We start from the raw sequence: 22,262 nt of genomic DNA on the forward strand, positions 1-22,262 counted from the left end.
AAATAGATGAATTTTAAGATCGTATATACAGAATTAGTAAAACCAAGTAAATAATTAGAATAAATAGGTATACACATGCGTTCACAGATAGTTAGTATTTACATGAAAAGGACATAATAGCAATAATAGCTAGAGTTTGGTTAATAATAATTAGTAATTTTTAACTTTAACGTAGAGACATCAACATAATCATCCTTATTATCAAATACAGCAAGTAAAAATTGGTGAATTTTATTTTTGAAAGGATTTTCCTAAGTTTACGTACATCATGCTTCAGGGAATTCCACAACTTGGCTAAATTATTATCACCAGTTTTTTTTTTAATAGATAGACAATTTATGAATGACATGAATAGTAATGTTAAATTTTAAATTATTGATCTTTGTTTTTGTTCCTGCGAGCAAACAAAAGTAGTTTGCTCTATTTCAAGTGACAATAAATGGCTTTAAACAGGACGGCGCACATTTTGTCCTTTGTCCTAAAAAGGGTCATAAAAGTGATGTTGTTGTCCTAAACAGGGTGGGTATTTTAGGATTTCATGTTAGGGTTTCAAACCCTCAGTGGCTCACCTCACCTATACTGAAATATTGGTAGAGTACTGCCAGGTCTTAGTCACTTTCACCCCAGGGTACTCCCCTGGTTTTGGGCACTATCCATCGTGCAATTCTGCCAAAAACAATTTTACCACTTCTCAAAAAATTATTTGATCATTAATATTTAAAATTACATACGAGAGGTATGTTGTTGTTTTACCATGGTAGCAAAGTTTGGGGATCTTAGAATCTTTCTTGCGAGAGACAGAAAGTATGGGCTACAGTTTTGTTCCTGAGTGCAACGATACACAGGAAAGTGAAAAACTTGCCAATTTCTATCGTATTTGTAGGGACCACAGTTTTTTTTAGATCTGGGGATGTTGCTACAATAACAACATGACAATGACTTGACCTCTCTATTAATTCAAATCAGGGTAGTGAATTATCAGCAAATGATTCAAAATTACAAGAATGATCTTGGCTTTCCAGTTCTGAGCATAGCTAGTGAACCAAAGCCCTCTAAATCATGTGTGTCAAGCAATAGGTTTAGGGAAGAATCATCACGTAATTGTCCCCATTCAGACAGGATGGAATCATCGCCATCCATTGACTCATTAATGACAGCTGGTTGACATTATGAACATGTGTCAATATCACTGAAAATGTCATTCATTGTTTGAATGATAACAACAGCATACTGGTGGCTCCATTTTTCAACAATTTCAGTGACATCCTTTACTGTGAAGTGGCTATTGCATATAATCTGATTGTTATGAAACGAATTAAATTCAAGCAAGATATTAGGGCATGTCACCATTGAATCAACAGCAACCTCATTCGCTAACTCTTTATGAAAATCCAGAAGCCTGTTTTGTAGCAGTTTTCTTGCTGAGCTGGGGACCACTCGTGTCCGTCTGCTGGTACTGCTATCTGACTGTTCTAGATTTAGTTGTGCGGTCGCAAAGTCCCCTTGAGGGCTCTAAAGATCAGGACGAGTATCCTTCCCACATTTGCAAATTTCTGCACAAATTTCACAACACATGTGCTGGTCAGCAGTGAACTGCACACTGTTACTTTCATGGTGAATTTCAAAGTAGCTAATGAGCATTATTCTGCAACATCCGCTGCTATTTATGTATTTATTTCATGTCTTTCTCACAGTACGTAGAAAGCAGACCATTGTGTAATAACACACGTGCTAAACTGTCCATCCCTTCCTGCACGACCACACTCTTGCACATATGATTCCACTGATTTGGATGGCCCAAAATGTATCACTCTCCTGACTCTCTTACAATTCACACTCATTCCAAATGCAATTGTTGAAATGAGTACTCTAATACGACCGTCGTCACAAGCCATATTTTCCACAATGTGCTCTTTTACACATGATGATGTTCCAGCATGGTACATTCCAACCATTCTCTTTTGAAGTTTTCTTGTTCCATGGAAGATGCTCCCTCCAAGGAAAATCTAACACCCGAAACAAAAGAGAACATTGTTTCCTTGTCTGACAATATATCAGAGTTCTTGGCATGCCTGGCCCCATTGTTTTAATATCTGAGATCAGGGTAGAAAAGGAAGACTCCAGAGGTTCGTTTTTGTCCAGATATTGCACACAGTATTTTATGTTTGGTCGATCTGGACTCTGTTCAATGAACTTAACGTCCTCCTCTGACAAATGAAGGGTGGATAAAATTTCTCCCTTTGTAGATTTCGTTGCAGTAGCTGTCAATACTACCAACCTGCTCTCTTCAGGTATCAGAGATCTGAGCTCCCCTAGACAGCCATACCATTTCCCAAATGGTACCTTTTTGGACCCAGACATGCCCCTATAAATAGAAAGACAGTACAGTGGAAATATGTGCAAAAAAAAAAAAATACTTAACATGACTTTTTTGGTTGGGTCATTAGCTTTTCGATAAGAGTTAGCTTACATTAACTTGGGCAGGAGAAGTATGCAAAATAAATGTATGGGGCTGTGCAGTATGGAAAATTCAATCTGTTAATAAAAACAATCTTTGAAAACTCCTGATCCAGTTCTATAATTAACGAGTTGTTTATTCATCGCACTAAAAAAATTATTAGATAAAAATAGCTTATAGATGAAAAATACGCTAAAAGCAGACTATATTTTAAGCTTATTTTATGAGTAAAACGCCAGTGTGACATTTCAGCTTGATCAACAGGTTGCAAATTTATGCAGCTACATACCATTGTGTAATACAGTGAGCTTCGTCGATAGCGACTCCGATCAACATCTTTTTGAAGCTTTCACAATCAAAAATGCTTCTCCAAGATTCAGTGGAGAGCAAACACTAAGGAGAGCCATAGACGAGCACGAAATTACCATTCAGGACCTGTTGCATGAACTCCTCGTCCTCTTCATCTGTGATAGCAATCGCTGGAATTCCAAGATCATTTAGTTGACGAACCTGGTCTTCCATGAGAGCTCACATCGGTGATGTTACTACAATGACACTGGAACCATGAGGCCTCTCGAAAAGAGCGTCCGCCGCATTTGGAAGACATTGGAATATTAAAGATATTCCATAGCCAGTCGTCAAATTCACAAAAATATTTTTACCTAACAGAAATTCCCGAAGCGCATTTTCTTGCTCCGGCAGAAGATTAGATATTTCGAACTGCTCTTTCACAGCTCCAAACGCTCGTTACCAACTTTCTTCAGAAATGACCGTCATTTTCCTTTGATTCATAACGCTAAAATATATCAAAACTATCCATCGATCAATCCAAGGGAAAACCCGGGAAAGTACAACAAGTACAAATCATATTTTTAGCATCGCAGCTGGAGTGCAGAGTATTGCGTGATTGCTCAAGAAGTAACGACCAATCAGAGAGCGCGTTAGAAATTAAGCCAATCCGAAACGGTTACAGATTTCCCTGCAAAACTGCGGGATACCAGAACAAGTTTTTTGGAGCGGTTTCGCAGGCGGACTATATCAGGCATTATAGACTGTCTGCGACGCAGGCTCAGGAGAGACATGTCAGTCAAACTTAGAAGTGACATCAAAAATGGAGAGAGGTAATAATGTGATCGAAGAATCTACATCATCTTACCCAAGGAGAAGGATCATAAGGAGCATGTTATTGGAGAGGTTTGTTATCTTTCAAAGTCATTAATTTTATTTGTAGTTTATTTATTTATTTATTTATTTATTTATTAATTATTTATTTATTTATGTGTGTGTGTGTGTGTCCATTTGTGTGAATTTAGTACAATGCACTTTGAGGCACGTTTCCTCACAGTGACCCATAACCACAGTACCAGCACTATACTATATTATTGCTTTTAGGATCTCCTAAATAAGTAAGATATCATACTTCAGAATTTAGCTCTGGATTGCTCAAAATAGACGTTGTGTGAGACATTTTCAACTATGGCTATACTGTAATATAATTTGATTGTTTAAAAAGACCTCCACAAAATTATTGCCTTTTTCACTAGGTTGGTGGTATGCGGCAGCCGATAAAATCCAAATGGTTGTTGGTGAGGGTGTGAAAAAAGGTTGATAAAATGAAAAGACACCTCTGACACTTTGTCAAGACTGACCTTTTTGCGGGCCAGACTGCCTCCCCCTATCACCAACAGGCGCTATTATCCCAAAGATGTGGATGTAAGAAACCACATTTACAAAGCAACAGTGAAACAGATACTATCGAAGATAGACCAAGAAAATCTCGAGAAGAAAATCCAGAATTGGATGGCAGAAAATTCACGGGATTTGTTTCTCTTCAGGCCTTGCTCCCTTTCCCATGTGGAGGCAAATCCTAGAGAGGAAACTGAAAAACATGGCAATGTTGAAGCTAATGTGACACAGAAATTGTTGTTTGCTCATCAAACAGCTTGGCAGAGGCGCCTAATGAGCCGTTATGGTAACGAAATCACCCTCCTGGATGCTACCTACAAAACAATGCGGTACGAAGTTCCACTTTTCTTTCTTGTGGTGAAAACCAACGTCAATTTTGTGGTGGTAAGCTCTTTTATCATTCAAAACGAAACGACCGCATCCATAGAGGAAGCACTCAACATCTTCCGTACATGGAACCCCACCTGGAGTCCCCAGTTCTTCATGAAAGTCTTCTGCCACGAAGAAATCGATGCCATAGAGACCACTTTTAAAGGTTTGTAGTGATAACTAACTGAAACAAGAAATGATAAAATCACGCAAGAACCACAGCAGAGACAAGATATTATTGGCAAAAGGCAAACCCTAATATCTGTAATGTAGTTACCATATTCCCACTCATGTCCAGGGGCGAGGGGTGCTCACCAGGAATAATAAAGGAGGGGGATGGATAGAGGAAAACGCCATGTTTCCTCTATTTGCAGATTACTTGTATATTGGTGTAATTGGTACACTGTACCTTGGCCTCTACCAGCTATGTTTTCTCAAACCAATTCTGCAAGCGAGGACTACTGAGCCACACATCACTGTGCTTTAAGGACTTCAGATTGTTGTCAAAGGCAGCTTCTGTAGGGGACTCTGCAACATTGCGAAGTAGAGAAAAGACCTCGTCCCTTTTGTCATTTAAGCCATTATCTGCTATGCGAAGCCATTGTTCCCAACACTGCTTGCGATGAAAGTCACAGATATAAGTTATTGTACCTGTAGGGATGTACATTTTAATAGTTATTGCTTTTGAACAGATGTCAAGGAAAAAAGTAGATTGGCGTGCTTGTGCATCAGCATGTTGTTAGGAATATCAAATTGCTTCCCCACAAACCTGTGTTCACCACAACATATGTTAGTTGATCTTTCAGTGAATATCCTACACATACAGCTGTACTTTACAATGTACAATAAATAAAATTTCTACGCCAAATCATTTGGTCCATTTTGTGTGCTAAAACAGGGTAGATTAAAGTGTTGGGTAATCTTGGAAATAGTATGACTGTGTTAATATCTGTTTATTTATTCTACTACATGTATACATAAGGTACCAGCGCACACAACATATACAGCCTTTAGTAGCCAATCGTATTTACTATCCTCATTGCCAAATGGTTACCTTGCCAAATACATAGCAACTAAAATCAATTCCAGAAGCAAACAAATACTTAGCAAAATCGAAATTGTGAAAACCTAAAACAAAGAGTGTGTAACATTATTAATTTCGGACAAAAATAGTGTCCGAAAATAAAACCGTCGGAAATTTTTACAGTATAGTATAAAACTTTGTACTTTCTTGGCGACGGCATCACATATTCAAAGCCAGTATACATGATATGGCTAGAATTCGGATTAGGCGGCTTTGCTCAGTCGTTCAGGAAAGGAAAATACTTGAGACACTGCTTGAGGCATAAGCTTCATTGAGTTTGTGTTATTTTCTCGTTGGTGTATCCAGCTGTAAAACCTTGAAGGTACAGTAAAACTATCATTTTCACAGATTTTATTTCAGTCCAATTCATATTTTTTAGTCGTAAATTTACTTTAGGCGTGTTTCAGCGCAGTGTCCAAAATTTTTGGTCCGAAAATTGTCCGAAACGAGGGAAATTTTAACGTCCGAATTTTTTTGCAAGTAATGTAGTTATTTTTGTTCCTTCCCCCAGGTGGGCCAGGTTATGGCAATATTGACACTGTAAAATGAAAATAATCTGCTTTTTTTATATGCATATATGACTATGTCTGTATGACTATGTTTTATCGACGACATTTTTTTTGTTCTACTAGTGCGATGAAATGAGCCTTATAGGTTACACGCGCCATTAATCCCTACACTGCTGTAGCGAAACCCTACACGCCGTGAAATACACGAGCAACACTTTATGTTTGAAAGCCAAACATTTGAATCTTTACAACTGTTAGGCAAGCGTTCCTGCGAGAGTTTGAAAGTGCACGATTCGATTATTTGCGATGGCATTCACCCCCTATTTTTGATTGACAGCATTTTGGAACTTTTAACTGAGATTAGCACCCTCAGTATATTAAAATACAAAAGAGAAGAAGACTAAAAAGTGTGGTAGCAAATTCAAGCATGTGTTTACAGCGTATGTTGCATTCAATTCACGAAATGTTAATCGTGGGAATAGCCAAATTTAATTGGCTTCTTTAATTAATTTGATTACGGTATGTTGACTCAACATTAGCGGCAAATGTCTAATTTTACTGACACTGAAACACTTTGGTAATCAACAGAAGCAGTTCTGAAAGACCCAGGTAGAAACAATTTTCTCAAAAAAGTGTCTGATATCCATTCTCAGCGTTATTTTAGCAACACGTGCACGAACGCCCTTCAAACTTTAGATGTTTGGCGGCAAAACATGCCATGTTTGCTCCTAATTACAATATGTTTTTCTGCCACGTGTCCACGCTTGGATGTAAACGAAACTTCTCTTGACACATAATTTTTACTTTTGAATGTCTGTCTCATCTTAATCTTTTAACGATGCGTAAAAACAGGGACTTTCGAACAAATAAGCTGAGTAATCGGGGCTGTAGGAGTTTGTTTATCTGCAATTTGCATGCATAGGAAAGTACTCAAGTTTAGTGTTGTAATTCAATTAAAGCATTCGTTACGCTTTATTTGTTACAGGTGTAAACATACTTGTCTTGACCTTCCTCGGAAAATACGTTATCTGAATTGACTATTTCAAAATATAGTGTTCTTTCACAGTCTTTGTTTTCTTGGAGGATAGTTCAAAACTATTATCTTCAACCCCCGTCGACCCTTCCATTGATCGCAAGCAAATCTGGTTGAAGCGCCTCCAAACATTTCGAAGTCGCCCTAGAACACTAAGCACGTGAGTTGAGTAGCGAAAAGTTTTGTTCGTAAAAGCGCCAAAAATGGATAAATGCGGGATTGGAAAGCTTTCCGGGACGGATTGTGGTTCAGTTAATGTGAAAAGCATAGTGATCACTGAATATCAAACGCTCAGTGATTGTCAGCGCGACATAGCAGGGCACTTAAAGCTGTTGCAAATGCGTGGAGATTACGTTTCCTCTGAGAGAGAGCTAATTCTACTGAGGGCAGGTAAGGATATTTTCGTGGCCCTCTCTTCTGCATTTTTCCCTGTAGGGTGTTATCTGCTCACGGCCTTGTTTTCCCCATATTAGGAGTATTTGAGGGGAGTGTTGACACGAACTTTCGCGTGTGTCCAAAGCACCGAGATTCCTTTGGCATCAAATGGAGAGGGCGGAAAAAACTTTGCCAGGTTCCAGAGGGGGTCGCAACTCACCGCTCAAAAAAGCACACGGGTGATCGCACTATCAATAAGAAGCGGTCTGAGGAAATATTCAACAGGACTGCATCACTAATACCTATCGGCTCAGGTATTCAAGTGTATAATCGTTATTTGTTTGGAATGTCCCACTAACTACCATATCCACTAACAAGGCTCTACCTATGTGTTGTCATTTTTCCAGCAATCTGTCGGCAGTGCCGCGAAAAGCTGAACACAAGCATTGCAACGCATGAAAAGCAGCCAAAAGAGGTGTGGAAAAATAGTGGACAGAATCATTTTATAGTGGGTCCCTCATGCCTGTAGAGACTGGGTCTGGTTTTAGTTTTTATTCACTATCCATAACACCTACGTATAAAGAGAGAATGCTTAGTACACTAGGCTGTGTCGCAGGCCTTTCTTGTGATTCCCAACTGAGCGTTGTGGGGTTCCTGTGGCAACGCACAACCGTAACAGTCCATTGCTAGTAGGAAAGGGAAACGTACAAGGGAATGTGAGGCGAGAAGAGGAGTCACGCGAAGGATTATGTGGAGTCCTCTTTTCGACCCACAATCTCTTGTACTCTCCTTCTTTCTACTACTAAGCGACTGGACATTCATCTGGGGGTACAGCGGGAGTGCTACGGAGCAGAGAAAAGGGAAAATGCTTATTGCTTCGGCCATTTGTATGAAACAAAAAGTTGCTCGGACCCTGCCTAAGACACCTCCCCTGGAATTTCCGTTTTCTTCTTCCACTTCCCTGGAGTTTCCAGCATTCAAACAGATCGCCTCCTGAAAAAAATAAAAAGTCAGCAAAACCCAAAACCCCTAGTCCCTAGTCTCCTGGTGCGTTTCGGTTTCTGCGCAGGACGAGCGGTCAGCCAATCATTTATTTGAAGGAAAATAATGCACGTACATGTAGAGCGTTTCAAATAAAAGAGGCAGGAAAGGTAATAGAATTGCACCTGAGAAGGGGCCACAAAATAGCACCCAGCCTTTCGTGCATTAACTGAAGGGAATGTGGAAATATAAACGTGTAAATGGTTCCCGTGACGACACACAGAAATCGGTGTTATGCTATGGTCTGCTAGCATTTGAGTGGTAATTTGTTATATTTTCATTTTTTTTAACGTAGGTAATTGAGAGCGTTTCTGCGGCCAGTGAAGTCAGCGTCCTAGGAGATGATCAAGAAGAGAGTATGGAAGTGCTTTCACAGGACCTCGAGAGGTTGGCCATTATTCCTAATAGTTGTCTGTACTAGATTTCCTCGTCCCAGGAGGAGATGCAATCAACGACCAATGAGCGTATCAGCCAAGCCACGTGTACACAGTACCCCAAACCTCCAGATAACACTGACAAATGCAAAGTCGCAGCATTGCAATAATTCCTGGATGAGTGCAGTATTGGGCCTCTCGGCTCTATTATGAAGCGTCCTTGGAGTGATGCCACCTCGAAAACGCATGACTGGTACACCCGTAAAGCAGGTGAAATCATCGCGGAAGTCCTGAAAACCGCTCCAGAATTGTGGGAGGCAGTGAGAACAAAGGACGAAGTTACCCAGCTCCTTGAGTCTGCAGGTCTTGCCAGTGATCTACTGTTAGCTGTGGTGGAGTCTTACAAACAAGCGGACACCTCCAAGAAAAGGCACCAATTGCTCAGTCTTGTGGCAGGTAAAGTGACCTACCCAGCACTGGCAGCGCACATACCTCGACTGACAAGATATGAGTTCACTGCGGCACGACGATACATGCTTGAGGTCGGCGCTGGGTTCCCTGTAAAGCCGGCGGCCAAACAGACTAGAGAAAAAGTCGACTCTGCCAAGTTAGATCACTTCCTTGACTTTATCACGTCTTCTAATATCGTGCAGAACCTCCCATTTGGTTGAAAAACCCTGACATTAAGCAGCGGCACGAAGCTCTACATTCCCAATGTAATAAGAACAGTGTTGCCATCTCGTCTGATCAAGCAATATAACCAGTAATGCAGCGAAGAGGGTTACACTCCACTCTCAACCCGTACTCTGTTTAGAATCTTGTCTGGAGCATGCGTGGCGTCAGTTGGAAAGAGTTTACAGGGGCTAGACAGCTACGCGGCAGAGGGGGGACGCGGTTTTGATGATCTTTTATCGATCCTGGACATCTTAGTGCAGTATGGGGCCAACGAGGCTGTAATTATTGAACTCAAGGACAACTTGAAATACCTCAAACAATACATCAAAAGCGATTACAAGGTAAAGGAATGGTGCCTGTATAGATACAGTCTGTTTATTGTGTAGAGGTATAACAGCATAATTGTCTGGTTTCAGATCCATTGCTCCATGGCTAGTACTATTCCTGACCACTGCAGAGTGTTCGCGCTCAGCGACCCTAAAAAGGAGTGGTATCGCTGACACCGCGGTCACCAACACAATAAACTTTGTGAGAGCTCTGAGACCTTGAAAACGGTTGGTAAACGATAATACTTGGACCCGGCCTACTGGGCAAAACAATCCTATCTAATTATATTCTTTATTTGCATGTGACAGAATCCGCTCCTGGAAAACTCATCAGCTGCGCATGGTTCACCAGGATACAGCCCGGACAGATATTATCGATAGCCTCCAGCAAGACGCGGTGCTGATCACACAGGATTTCGCCATCAAATTCTTACCCGCCCAGTACAGAGAAACGCAGGCTGAGTTCTTTGGAAAGAGAGGTATCTCCTGGCACTTGACAGTATGTCAGAGCAAACAGGGAGGAGAGCTGGTCGCGCAAACTTTTGTGCACATAATTGAGTCTGGTCTTCAGGACAGTCACACAGTAGTGACCGTGATGGAGCATGTACTGAAGACCTTGAAGCATGAACACCCTGAGTTAACGAGAGTGGTATACCGCCAAGACAACGCAGGATGCTACCACTGCGCAACCACCATACTAGCGTGAAAAATACTGCGAGAGAGAACCAATATGGATCTCTGCCGGATCGATTTCTGCGACCCTCAGGGTGGTAAGGGTGCATGCGATAGGAAAGCAGCGCAGATCAAGACGCATGGGAAGCGATACATTAACCAAGGCCACTCAGTCACAACACCGGCTGACCTTACGAAATCTATCGAGTCCGATGAAGGTATTCCTGGTGTTCGAGTTATGGTTGTACCTGTTCCCAAGACCACCGTGAGCACAAAGAGCATCACGTGGGAGGGCATCAGTAGTTTGTCCAACTTCGAGATCACGACAGCGGGTGTAAAGGTCTTCAGGGCGTATGGTATTGGCGCAGGGAATTTCCGATCCTGGACGTCATTTGCAGGTATGCATGCATCATCCAGCCAAAAGTTACTACAAGAAAATTTCTTGAGTTTGAACAAAATAGATCGCAGTCCGCTATACACTGTTTTCATAGCATGTGCACTTTGCCTAAATGGGATAGCGAAACTAAACAATAATGCTGTGCAGATTACAAACAAATACGTCCGTAGCACCATATCATATGCTCTTTTTTATTCTTCTCTCTCTCTCTCTCTCTCTCTCTCTCTCTCTCTCTCTGTTTACACGAATACCACACAATAACCAATTTGAATGGATTGCTTCGGAGCCAGGGAAAGGAAAGTTTGTGTCAGTGAAACACAGACAGCCAAAGACGGTGCCATCCCATACAGATAGCTCACCCGAGGAGGGTTCTGCCATCGAAATGACCCAACAAGCAGATACCCACCAGACTGAAAGCCTCCTGTTTTCATGCCCAGAAGACGGATGCACCAAGTCCTACATGACGCATGGACGTCTGGAGCAGCACCTCATGTATGGTAAACAGGACTTCCGCCGGGTCAAGAGCCTCTCCCTACTTGACAGGGCGAAGGTCAGTTACGCAGAGCGTCTTGAGGCTGGAGGTAGCCACTCCGAAGCGAAGATAACGGATACAGAAATATACTGTGGCTCATCTTGTCTGCCAGAGGGATGGGCTGGTCGGGAGTCCTCTAAACCACGCCTTCAGTTTAATTCCAAGCAAAAGAGATACTTGGAGGAAAATTTTCAACACGGTGAGTCCACAGGGGTCAAGGCCAACCCAGATGACGTCTCGAAGGAGATGAGATGCCTGAGAGACGAAAAGGGGAAGCGAATCTTCGCTGTGGAGGAGTTCCTGCGTCCCCAACAAATATCCTCATTCTTCTCTAGAATGGCATGTAAGAGAAAAGAGAGATATGTCCAGAAATGCACCCTAATGAGATGCATGAACTGTATGATAGACATCACAAAGTGTCCCCTACCCTAAATTCTTACCAAAACACAAATAATTCTGTCAAACATGAAGTCATATGAAAATGACAAAAAGGTCTGTCTTATATAAAGTACCCAAAATCAGGGTTAGGTGCATTTCTGGACATAAGTGAGAAAAGATGGCACCGACTCCGATGATAAGGCTGAAAAATTTGCGAGGCAGCAGGCGGCCGTACACTCGAATGTGATCAAAGCGCTACAGCAGGAAATCATTCACCCCTTGTTGTTCTCTTAAAAGAACCTGTGCCTGATGACAGAGTCAGAAATAAAAAGCCTCAAGATGACCCAGATGCGCTCCATGCCTAGTCAGTTTTCCATTAAGGTTAAGGGACGAAAGAAGGAGCAATATTCTGATGCCATAATTGAGTTTTTGAATAAGTGCTCTTGTAAGCAGTAATTTTTTTTCATTATTAACACTATGGTTGCAGCGCTAGGTTGATACTTAGCATGCGTGGCGGCATTCAACCCTACTCTGGACCAAATGTTTACCCCTTTAAAGCTATTTGTTTTCCCAAAAAAGAAATCGCTTTGTTATGGTTAGTGATAACGCAAATTTACGTCACCAGTTAGTCTCCAGTACTTTCTCCCCCTCAAAACGATATAATTCGATGGCATGTAACAAGAACAGATTTTGTAGTCTGATAATCCAAGGTGGAATGTTTACCTATAATAGGTAGGTTTTCTGCGCAAGACAATTTATAATGAGGTAGAGAGTTCTTAGTTGACAGAAAATTGGAATAACAAATCCGTTAAAGAAAGCAACGACTCGTCCATCAATCGTCCGGTATTACAACAATTTACTTGTATGGCTCATTGCGTCAAAATGATCAAAATATCTGTAACAAGTCAGCGACAGCGTCTAAAAATAATAAACAAGGCACATATTTTTCAATTTTGAGAACCTTTATTGCCATAGCTGGAAATTTCGTAACTCGTAACCAGTCCTACAGACCGTGTCTCCCAAAAGGCGTCTCGCGAAAAGTTGAATTTATGGAATGTTGAAGGCGTTGAGGCGCTCTCCTGCAAATGCATAATGTTTACCCGCGGAAATTTTTGTATCAAAAACTACACTAATATAAGTCCTTTCAAATCGTACAAACAAATTTTCCAAAGTCTGTCTGCTACTCAAGAGATATCCCGGGAAATGAAGCATAGTCCCTCACTGTACGAGTATTGTGAGAAAGGAGCCATCTTTGAACATACTTTTCTTGAACAAAAACATTGTTGATCCCAGTAAAATATATATTGCTGAAATCTGCAAATTACCATTATCAACTGGATTAAATGTCATTGGCTACGGGGGTTTTGGTAATTTTTTACCGATTTTCAAAAATTTGCATTTTTTCGGTTTTCACAGCAAAAAATACCCCCTTAAACTAAACGCGTCCCAAAATAAAATTATCGAGTTTGGAAGAAAACAAATTATGCCAAATAATCAGGCATGTAATACGCTTTATTCTGACAAAGTTTCAAAATTTTGAATTTTGGGTCGATTTCCAACTTTGCTCAATCCTTACAGGCAGAAGCTCTTAAGGATAAGTTCTCTTCTTTCCAGCCAACAGATGAGAACGGAAATGTTTCAGAGAAAAATGCCAATGAAAAACGCAACAATGAAAGGCCAAGGAAAGAATACCTGCCACTGCCACAAAGACGCAAAAGAAATGCATTTACCAACCGAGTTGGACAATACGCTTCAACAATGAGCAGTACTATGTCAATGTTCCAATGGATGGAAACATCATCATAGAGAAAAGAAAAAAACAGCCAAAGAAGTCTGTGCCAGGCAAGAAACAACATCAACAACTAATAAAGCAGCACATTGTTAAAAAACAACCTAGCAGAAAAAAGCAAGCCTCACAGAACAAGGCCAATGAAGCTAATCTACTGTCTTTATGAAAGAAAAGAAGACATGATGATCAACTACCTCCTGATCAACTACCAGCTGATCAACTACCTCCTTCAGATGCACATAACATAAATGAGAACGCTCCTGATTGAAAATCATGGACATGTTTCAAAGATCCTGAACCAAATGGAATTGACAAGAACGACCAAGTGTGTCCAGTTGAAAATCCTTTTGATGAAGGACATGACATTATAATTATGAAAGATGACATGAAGACTTCTTCTTCTCCTCTTCCAGTCACACAAGTAATCAACAACTACTCACCTGATCAAAAATCATGGGTGACATTTATGGAACCTCAAACCAACATGAGCTTTGTTCTCTAACAAGATGCTAGAGACAACGTCTTGAAGAAAACACACTGGTTTTTTGACACAGAAATCCATGCAGGACAGATCCTGTTAACAGAAAAATTTCCTTTTGTGGATGGTCTGTGCGACCCAGCAGTTAAGGGGGAGTTAGTGGTCCCAGCTGTAGGTGAATTTGTGCAAGTTATTAATGCTGGCTCACACTGGGTATGCCTAAGCACCATATCTTTAATCCCTGGAAGTGTCAAGATATATGACAGCCTATTCATTAGAACAAATCCAATCGACATAGATCATTCCTGCCATTTGCTGATGCATACAGGAAATCTAGTAACATTTGTAAATGAGAAAGTTCAAAAACAAACAAACACAAACGACTGTGGTTTGTTTGCCCTGGCATTTGCCACCGATCTCTGCCATGGAATAGACCCTGTTAGTCAATGCTACAACCCACAACACATGCGTGACCACTATGTCCACTGCCTAGATTCACAGGAGATGGTGCCTTTTCCAAAAACATCAAGAAGGGTGCCTTTCCATATCACCAACAGAAAGACAACAGTGGCCATCTACTGTGTTGCAGAATGCCCAACAACAAGCAGGAGTATGTCCAGTGCTTTCAGTGTGATGGCTTGTACCACCTAACGTGTCTCAACATTCCAGAGTGGGTACTGAATACCAATAGGAGGTGGAGGTGTGACACGCGTAGGTGCAAGAATGCTAAAAACTGATTTAATTTCTATTAATTATTACTATTATTAGTCACAATAACACCATTTCACACAACAAGTAGAAGCCAGCAACAGTAATGGTCAAAGACAAAAAAAAAGAACCGGGAACTGGCAGAATTCTGCTGGCCGTACAGATATAGGTAGCCACCTGTACTGGCTATAAAATTTCTCTTTGAATTCAAAGAAAGATGTGCATGTAAAAATAAAATAGCTAATTTAGAATACAGATTTTGCAACGGTTTTTCGGATATCAAGGATGCATGTGACCTATTAGAAACCCATTTCACAGTACATATATTTCATGACTGATTTGGCAGTTGCAAAAACCAAGCTAGTTCAACTTGTTTGGTTCACAAGGAAGATATGTGTTGATCTGTAAATACCTTGGATGTTTGTTACTAATTTTTCACAACATTGCACAATCACTACACACAAATTTTAAAGCTACAGTTAACATTGAAAGTAAGATGATTATAATGTCAAAATGAGAGAAAACAATCTTTGTATATTTCACACAAACGGCATAGAAGCCGTGCTAAACATTTTCTGTAGAGCAAATGGGGCTTAAGTTAATCTTTTTAGGAAATGCTGAGTCAAATTCAGATGATGAACTGGTTAGACCGCCTATGGCAATTAAGAGAAAAGGTAAGATGAGGTGGAATAGGAATCACAAGTCACACTACCACTGACACTTTGGCACTATCTTTTTCTTAGACAATGATCCCCCTGGTCCTGCTGGAAATATAACTTAAAACTTAACCTTCTTTACAACTTATTAATATGCTGCTCCCCCTCCTGCACGTCCCCCCCCCCTCCTCCTCTGGTAATTTTTTTTAAAATTAAAAAATTTTCCCAAACATATTAATTTTTATCGACCCATGAAAGAAGAACAATTGAGACAGCTTCTACTGCAAAATTATCAAAACGTGAATGCTATGCAAATCCTATTCCGTTATTAATTTTCCTCCTGAATGAGATGGGACTCGATCCATGAACAGAGGAAATCTCTAACAAATGCCTGACTCGTTCATGTTTGCACTTTGATTAATCTACTTAGAACTAATTACTTCAGATGAGGAAAAAGAAGGTGATGATGATGATGAGACATGTGACGGGTCAGAAATTTCCAAGTCAAAGCCTGCAGGTTAGAGCCTTTCTGATCTATATATTTGCTGACTAAGTTCTATTAATGTATTAACAATTCTGATAAAAAGACTACAACTTCCTCCTTCTTCTTCTTTGTTAAAAATATGAAGACTTAATCATCGCAAGCTTCATTATCAGCTGATCATTCTGCACTCTTATCCAAGTAGTCTAAAAGTTGATTTAACATTATACTTTATACACAATAGCCTCCAAAAAGTCCCTACCCTATCCCAGACTCACTATTTTCCAGAAACGTGATCCCAGACGCACTATTTTCTAAAAACGTGGTCACTATTTAATTCCGGCCAAAACAAAATCTTCTACGTGTACACCAACAACTAAAACACATTTTTTTTAAGTGCCAATTTCTGGCAAACCTAGTGTAGACTAAATTCTTCAAGCATTTAATGATTTCTATACCCTATCCAAAACTAAATTGAAAAGAAAATTCCTTACCCACAGTCAAATCAAACGGAGATGTTTATTAAAATAAGTTGCTGCTGTTTCATTTTTACAAGATCACAGTGCTGTGTGCTTCCAACTCTGACACCGTCACAACTGAAAACCAGCCTTTAGGAGAAGAACAGTCAAGAGCTTGTTGTAATATGTTAACTACATATATATGATTGTAGTGAAGCTGTGCTTTCCTGGCTACTTTCATTTCAGAAACAAATTGTCTCAACTGTGTTATAGCATCAGGTAAGGCCAACCTTGGGCAACATATTAAAAATCGGTCAGTCTTCATAAATCTTAAACCTTAACTCTTTTTCTCTAGTACACATACCAAAAACCAAAACTACAGTTGACAATACCAGACTGCATGACAAGAAGATGGCCCGTTACTATTGTTCAAAGGTCTACCCCAAGATTGCTCGACACTATACCACAGTCCATCTCAATGAGAAAGTAGTTGTTAAAGGTTTCAACTATCCAAAGAAGAGTAAGGAAACAGAAAAGCAACTCGAAAAACTGTGATGAATGGGAAACTATCATCGCAACTTAAACGTACTAGAGACACAGGTTGGTGATTTCATAGTGGTAAGAAGACCCACAGAAGAAACACTATCACCATAATATTTCCTTTCTTGTTCCTTTTGTCTGGCATTTATTAGACGCAATTAACTGTGGAGACATTGTAAAACTGGTCAATTCAAATCACAGCACACAGACCAGGATGAAAAGGACAAAAAAAGGACAAAAAAGGTTTCCTCTATCCAGAGAAGGGTAAGGAAAGAAAAAAGCAACTCGAAAAACTGATTAATAGGACGCTATCATCACAACGTAAAGGTACTAGAGACACGGGTTGGTACCGAGTTGGGTGGAGATATCTTTCAGTTCCCGGTTCACGTCATTTATGTATGTATGTATGTATGTATGTATGTATGTATGTATGTACGTACGTACGTACGTATGTATGTATGTATGTATGTATGTATGTATGTATGTATGTATGTATGTATGTATGTATGTATGTATGTATGTATGTATGTATGTATGTATGTATGTATAGGTAGAATTCATATACACTGATGAGTGTGGGACTCAAACTCCTGGGTATGGGACTCACAGGTTTTTTAGATGGATCACTGAGTATGTATCTCATAATTTAGCATTTAACTCATTGGACCTTATGGCAAGCCAAACATGACAAAAGTGGGTTGAGTTTAAAATCCCCTATTGAGTTTCAGTAATTGATATGTGAGTTTAAAAAATGTCAAAAATCACTGCATGAGAATGAGAAATCACTATACGAGAATGAAAAACTGCCACACGAGATTAGAAATTACCTGTCGAGAATGAAAAACACCCATGCGAGATTAGTAATCACCATTCGAGTTTAAAATCGCCAACCGAGTTTTTATAATCGCTATGTGAGTTTAGAAATCACTACACGAGAATGAGAAATCATCACTCGAGATTATCGATTAGTTTTTTTGAGCCGGTGAGCATCAGCTAGTCAGCGGAGCGCAGTTTGTGTGGACACTCTCCCGCCATATTGATTGCCGTTCATCGGTTTTGCGGGGATCTTCGCGTCCGGGGATTAAAAAATGGCACAGCAGCAGGAGCAGCAACTGCGTCAACTGCTTCAGGAAGTTCGAGTGTTAACAGATCAAATGTCTCAGCCAACATCGAGTGTTAATGCTGAAGTATCCCGTGTTTTTGGACGCTCGCAAGTTAATCCAAGTTCGAGCCTAACTCAAAATGCAGTTGCAAGTTCTTCGCATTTCAGGCGCCTCACGAACATGAGACGAATTGGCACCTCCAATATAAGGAACAGAACAAATCGGCCAAGATCCAAGGCAAAAGAAAATACTCCATTCTTGTGTGATTTGATATTACTTGCTGGCCCAGCAGAAAGTGTTGTGCCACGCCAGGGAAGGAGAATAGCATTAACTGAGCATGGTCACGTGCTTAGTGCTTGTCAGTTTTCTAAAGCCATGAACGAAGTGCAGGTTGAAACAACCATAATGGAGGCGTTTGGAGAAACTATCCCTGCCCTGGTGGACATAGAAATCGTGATGTCAGTTCACAATAAGCTCGTTAAGCCGACACTTGCACCTGGTCAAGAAGGGATTACTGGTGTAATCTTACATCGCCTTTTCAGGAACAAGCCTGTGTATGTAAGGCCTAATAAAGTGTTGCTGCCTGGTCTTGTAGAGGTGAGGCTTGAAGTAATTCGATTTGAATTCTTGCCAAGACGATGAATGTCATTTGTTCAAGTAATGCCTAATATTGCTTTTCAACTCTTGTAAATATTTATACGCTTTTAGGCTTTTTAACAAATTTTGTAAATGATAACCTACACAAAATTAAGAAAAATTATTTTCTTTATTTTATTTTTTTTAGTGAAATCTATCTGGTATTTAACATGCTATTTTACAGTGTCCCCCATAAGCTTATAGCTAAAAACATAGACAGTTTAATAAAGTTTTTATTCATTCATTGCACCTTTTGCATTTGGCTGGGGACAGAAGGGCTGAGGAGATTTGTTGGGTATTAAGTTAGAGTACATAGCGTCAGGTCATGTAAAGCAGACCTCTAATGGTGATAATGACAATGACGATAGTGATGATGGTAGGGTAAATAAGGGTTATGGACTCAATTCTTGGGATGTCAGAGTACATTCCTGAGATACCTGAGAAATTAAGTCTGAGGGGTGGACTATGGACTTTGGGTCACATGACAAAAGTGAATATCAACATCAGAAACAAAATTTTACCATAAAGGATTGTATCTACCATTCTTCACATCATTCCTTTGCTGTTTGTTAACATGATTTATTACTGCTTTGGGGACAACTTCCATCAATGGAAGTTGTAAATGCACACAAAAAACTTGTCACCATTTCTTCATATGATGTTTGCTTAAAATCAACACACATGTGTTGTTATTGTTTTCTCCTTCATGTATGCCCTCATCCATATTTACTTTTGTCACGTGACCTAAAGTCCATAGTCAGACTTAAGTTACTCAAGCATCTCAGGAATGTCCTCTGGCATCCCAAGAATTAAGTCTGTAACTCCTATTTACACTACTGATCATGCCCCCATGTAGAATACTAGGACCTCTTAATACATCTGCTGCTTCTCAATTTTTTTTTCTAAGTAATTCTGTTGATTGTTTTTAAGGATGTGGATACTAAAGATGATCCCGGATGTAAATTTGACGACGATGATGATGAAGTGCTAGCACGAATGTTACCAGACCCTGTGACTAAACGTAGAACCAATCCTTATGCAGATTCAGCTGTCGAAATGTTACCCAAGGCCATGATGCAACTTCAAGGGTAACAACAAATGCTGATCAGAATCTATCCAACATCCCCACAACAAGCTCGACTGTGGCACAAGCCCATCCTACAACTTCAGCTGTGACTTCCAGTCCAATACAGAGTGCAACCCTTGACATTGAGACAGGTCCTGGGGCTACACAAGCTCATCCTACTACCGCAAGTGTAACCTCAACTCTTGGACAGAGTGTACCCCTTAACATTGACCCTGGTGTTTCACAGTCTAGTCAGTTGCCACAGCAACAACAAGTCAGTACTGATCAAAGTCCAGGGCCAAGTGGGAATATAGCAGATGCAGGTACCTGTTTCCAGGGTCTGTTGAACGAAGAAATAAATTTAGAACAGCTTATTATTAATTGATATTTATCCTTTTTTAACCATGTGCTGTGTTAAATATAATCCAACAAAAGTACTGTCTCCTATCAAAGTTTTGATAAAAGTGGCATCCACAAATGTATTGGTAGATTGGTTAAACATCTTCTATAGTAAAAGCTGTTATAGACACTAATAATACATGTAAGAGAACATAAAATCCATGTACATGTAGTTGTCATATTTTCCACCATTGATCTGAAAAATAGAAAGGAACCTAAATTTTACAAATGGCTAACAATGAATATTTAAGAGGTTGAACATTCCCAACCTGATATTTAAAATCATGTACATGCCATTGATCATTAGGTAGATCTTGTCATTCCTAGCTCTATCTCACGACCTTTTTTTCCTTTGTGTTGCAGATGATCCTTTTGTTCTTCCCTCTGTTTTAGATGCTGAGTTTTCAAAACATGTGTACCTGCATCGAGCTCTTTTAAAGGATGACCTAATAGAATTGTTCAGTGACCCCACCATGATAAATGTAAATTTAAATGTAACTGTTATTGGGAATGATGGGAATATCGAGGACGGCATAGGAGAGGGTGTTATAAGGGAGATACTAACTAGCTTTTGGCAACTTGTGTACCATTCCTTAACTGTTGGAACACAGGAAAAAGTACCATGCATAAGGCATGAACTTCAGAAAACACAGTGGGAAGCAATTGCACGGGTAATTGTGTTCGGTGTCAAAAGGTATAATTATTTTCCAATATTTTTGTCACGTGCTGTTATAGCATCAGTGTTGTTTGGAGAAGAAAGTATTTCAAACAGTTTCCTGTTGGAATCATTTTTACTCTATGTATCAACAGAGGAAAGGGAAACTGTTCAAACTGCACTTGGGGATAACTTTGACCCTAATGATGAGGACCTTTTAGATTTCCTGAGCAATTTTAAGTGTTATACCAAAGTAACTGAAGAGAACATTTCACGGGTTATTCACGAATTAACACAGCAAGAGCTCCTGCAAAAGCCCAGGTACATTATTGATTGTTTTATACCAATACTTTCAGTCTTGAAAGCATATAACCGGGCTTTCAAAACCTCGAGGGCTTGAAGGAAATGTATCTCGAAAAGAAGCCAACACCCAAGAAAATTATCAAGCTTCTGGATGCAAATCCCCAAAATGAACCAGAGAGAATGGCTCTGGATCATCTGAAGAGGTATATTAGGTCCCTGGATGGACAGGCTGTCTCTCAATTTTTTTCATTTTTGACAGGGGGTAATGTCATTACATGTGAATCAGTCTTGGTTACATTCAGTTTGCTTGATGGGGCTGGACGTAGACCAGTAATTAGAACTTGTGGGCCCATACTTGAGCTGCCTTCCACATACCAATCATATTCAGAGCTAGCCGAGGAATTCAGCTCTCTCATAAACGAAAAGGGTGCTTGGTCGTTCAATATTGTTTGATTCCTTTAGTTTAAGTCCTTGTTCCCAATGACTGCCATTTCAGGCTTGAGTGTACATATAGCATTCAATAGTTTTAAAGAGTTAATGTTGGCAATTTTTACTGTTTGATGTTTAAGTGTTTTCCCAGTGAGAGACTTGGGAGTGCTTATATTTCTTGTATCCAAACGTATAGGTACATTCATGTTAACATAACAACAGGTCAAAGTTACGTCCATTTAAACTTCACTATTTACCTTAAAACTTATGCCACTGGTAGGCTAGGTGTGAAATCATTGACAATGTGCCATTTAAAGAGCACAATTTCAAATAACATTTTGCTTGCCATCATCTTATTGACATCAATAAATCTTGAGTTGACGTAGTTCACTGCAGTCTGGGTGGTCATTTGTAATGTTACTATTATAGCCACAATGATTTCATGTAGAAATAGCAATTTAAGTACAGGTAATAGTTTGTGGATAAGAAACAAATCGCCGGTAGCTGAACAAGACAAGCCAGTCGATTGTGTTCTAACTGCGCAGGAGGTTTGGGTACAATATATTTGCAACTAAGGTTTGTGTTTCGTAGATCTTATAGAGTATATGCTTCTGTAACGAAACGACCTTCAGGCTTAAATTCGACGAGTAGC

At 39.9% G+C, this 22,262-nt stretch overlaps 2 protein-coding genes and 2 pseudogenes across 3 annotated transcripts in view; 2 read left to right on the forward strand and 2 right to left on the reverse strand.

Moving 5' to 3' along the window:
* LOC146477062 (uncharacterized) overlaps positions 1-22,262 on the reverse strand; it is a 450,556-nt gene that overhangs the window by 283,502 nt on the left and 144,792 nt on the right. The window lies entirely within an intron of this gene.
* Positions 231-3,334, reverse strand: LOC146477068 (uncharacterized; annotated as a pseudogene). Its single transcript, XR_014865460.1, has 2 exons — positions 2,748-3,334; positions 231-2,365 (listed from the first exon to the last, which is right to left on the reverse strand). The product of XR_014865460.1 is annotated as an uncharacterized LOC146477068 (transcript).
* LOC146477069 (uncharacterized) lies at positions 9,139-17,034 on the forward strand (annotated as a pseudogene).
* LOC146477070 (uncharacterized) lies at positions 17,823-22,249 on the forward strand. Its single transcript, XM_085113993.1, has 4 exons — positions 17,823-18,719; positions 19,689-19,779; positions 19,827-20,147; positions 20,587-22,249. Exons 1-4 carry the CDS (start codon positions 18,108-18,110, stop codon positions 21,276-21,278), a joined length of 1,716 nt encoding a protein of 571 aa, XP_084970119.1. The 5' UTR covers positions 17,823-18,107; the 3' UTR covers positions 21,279-22,249.

The sequence above is a fragment of the Pavona decussata genome, unplaced genomic scaffold, assembly GCF_977016875.1.
Source record: "Pavona decussata unplaced genomic scaffold, jaPavDecu1.1 SCAFFOLD_72, whole genome shotgun sequence".
Classification (NCBI taxonomy): Eukaryota; Metazoa; Cnidaria; class Anthozoa; order Scleractinia; family Agariciidae; genus Pavona; species Pavona decussata.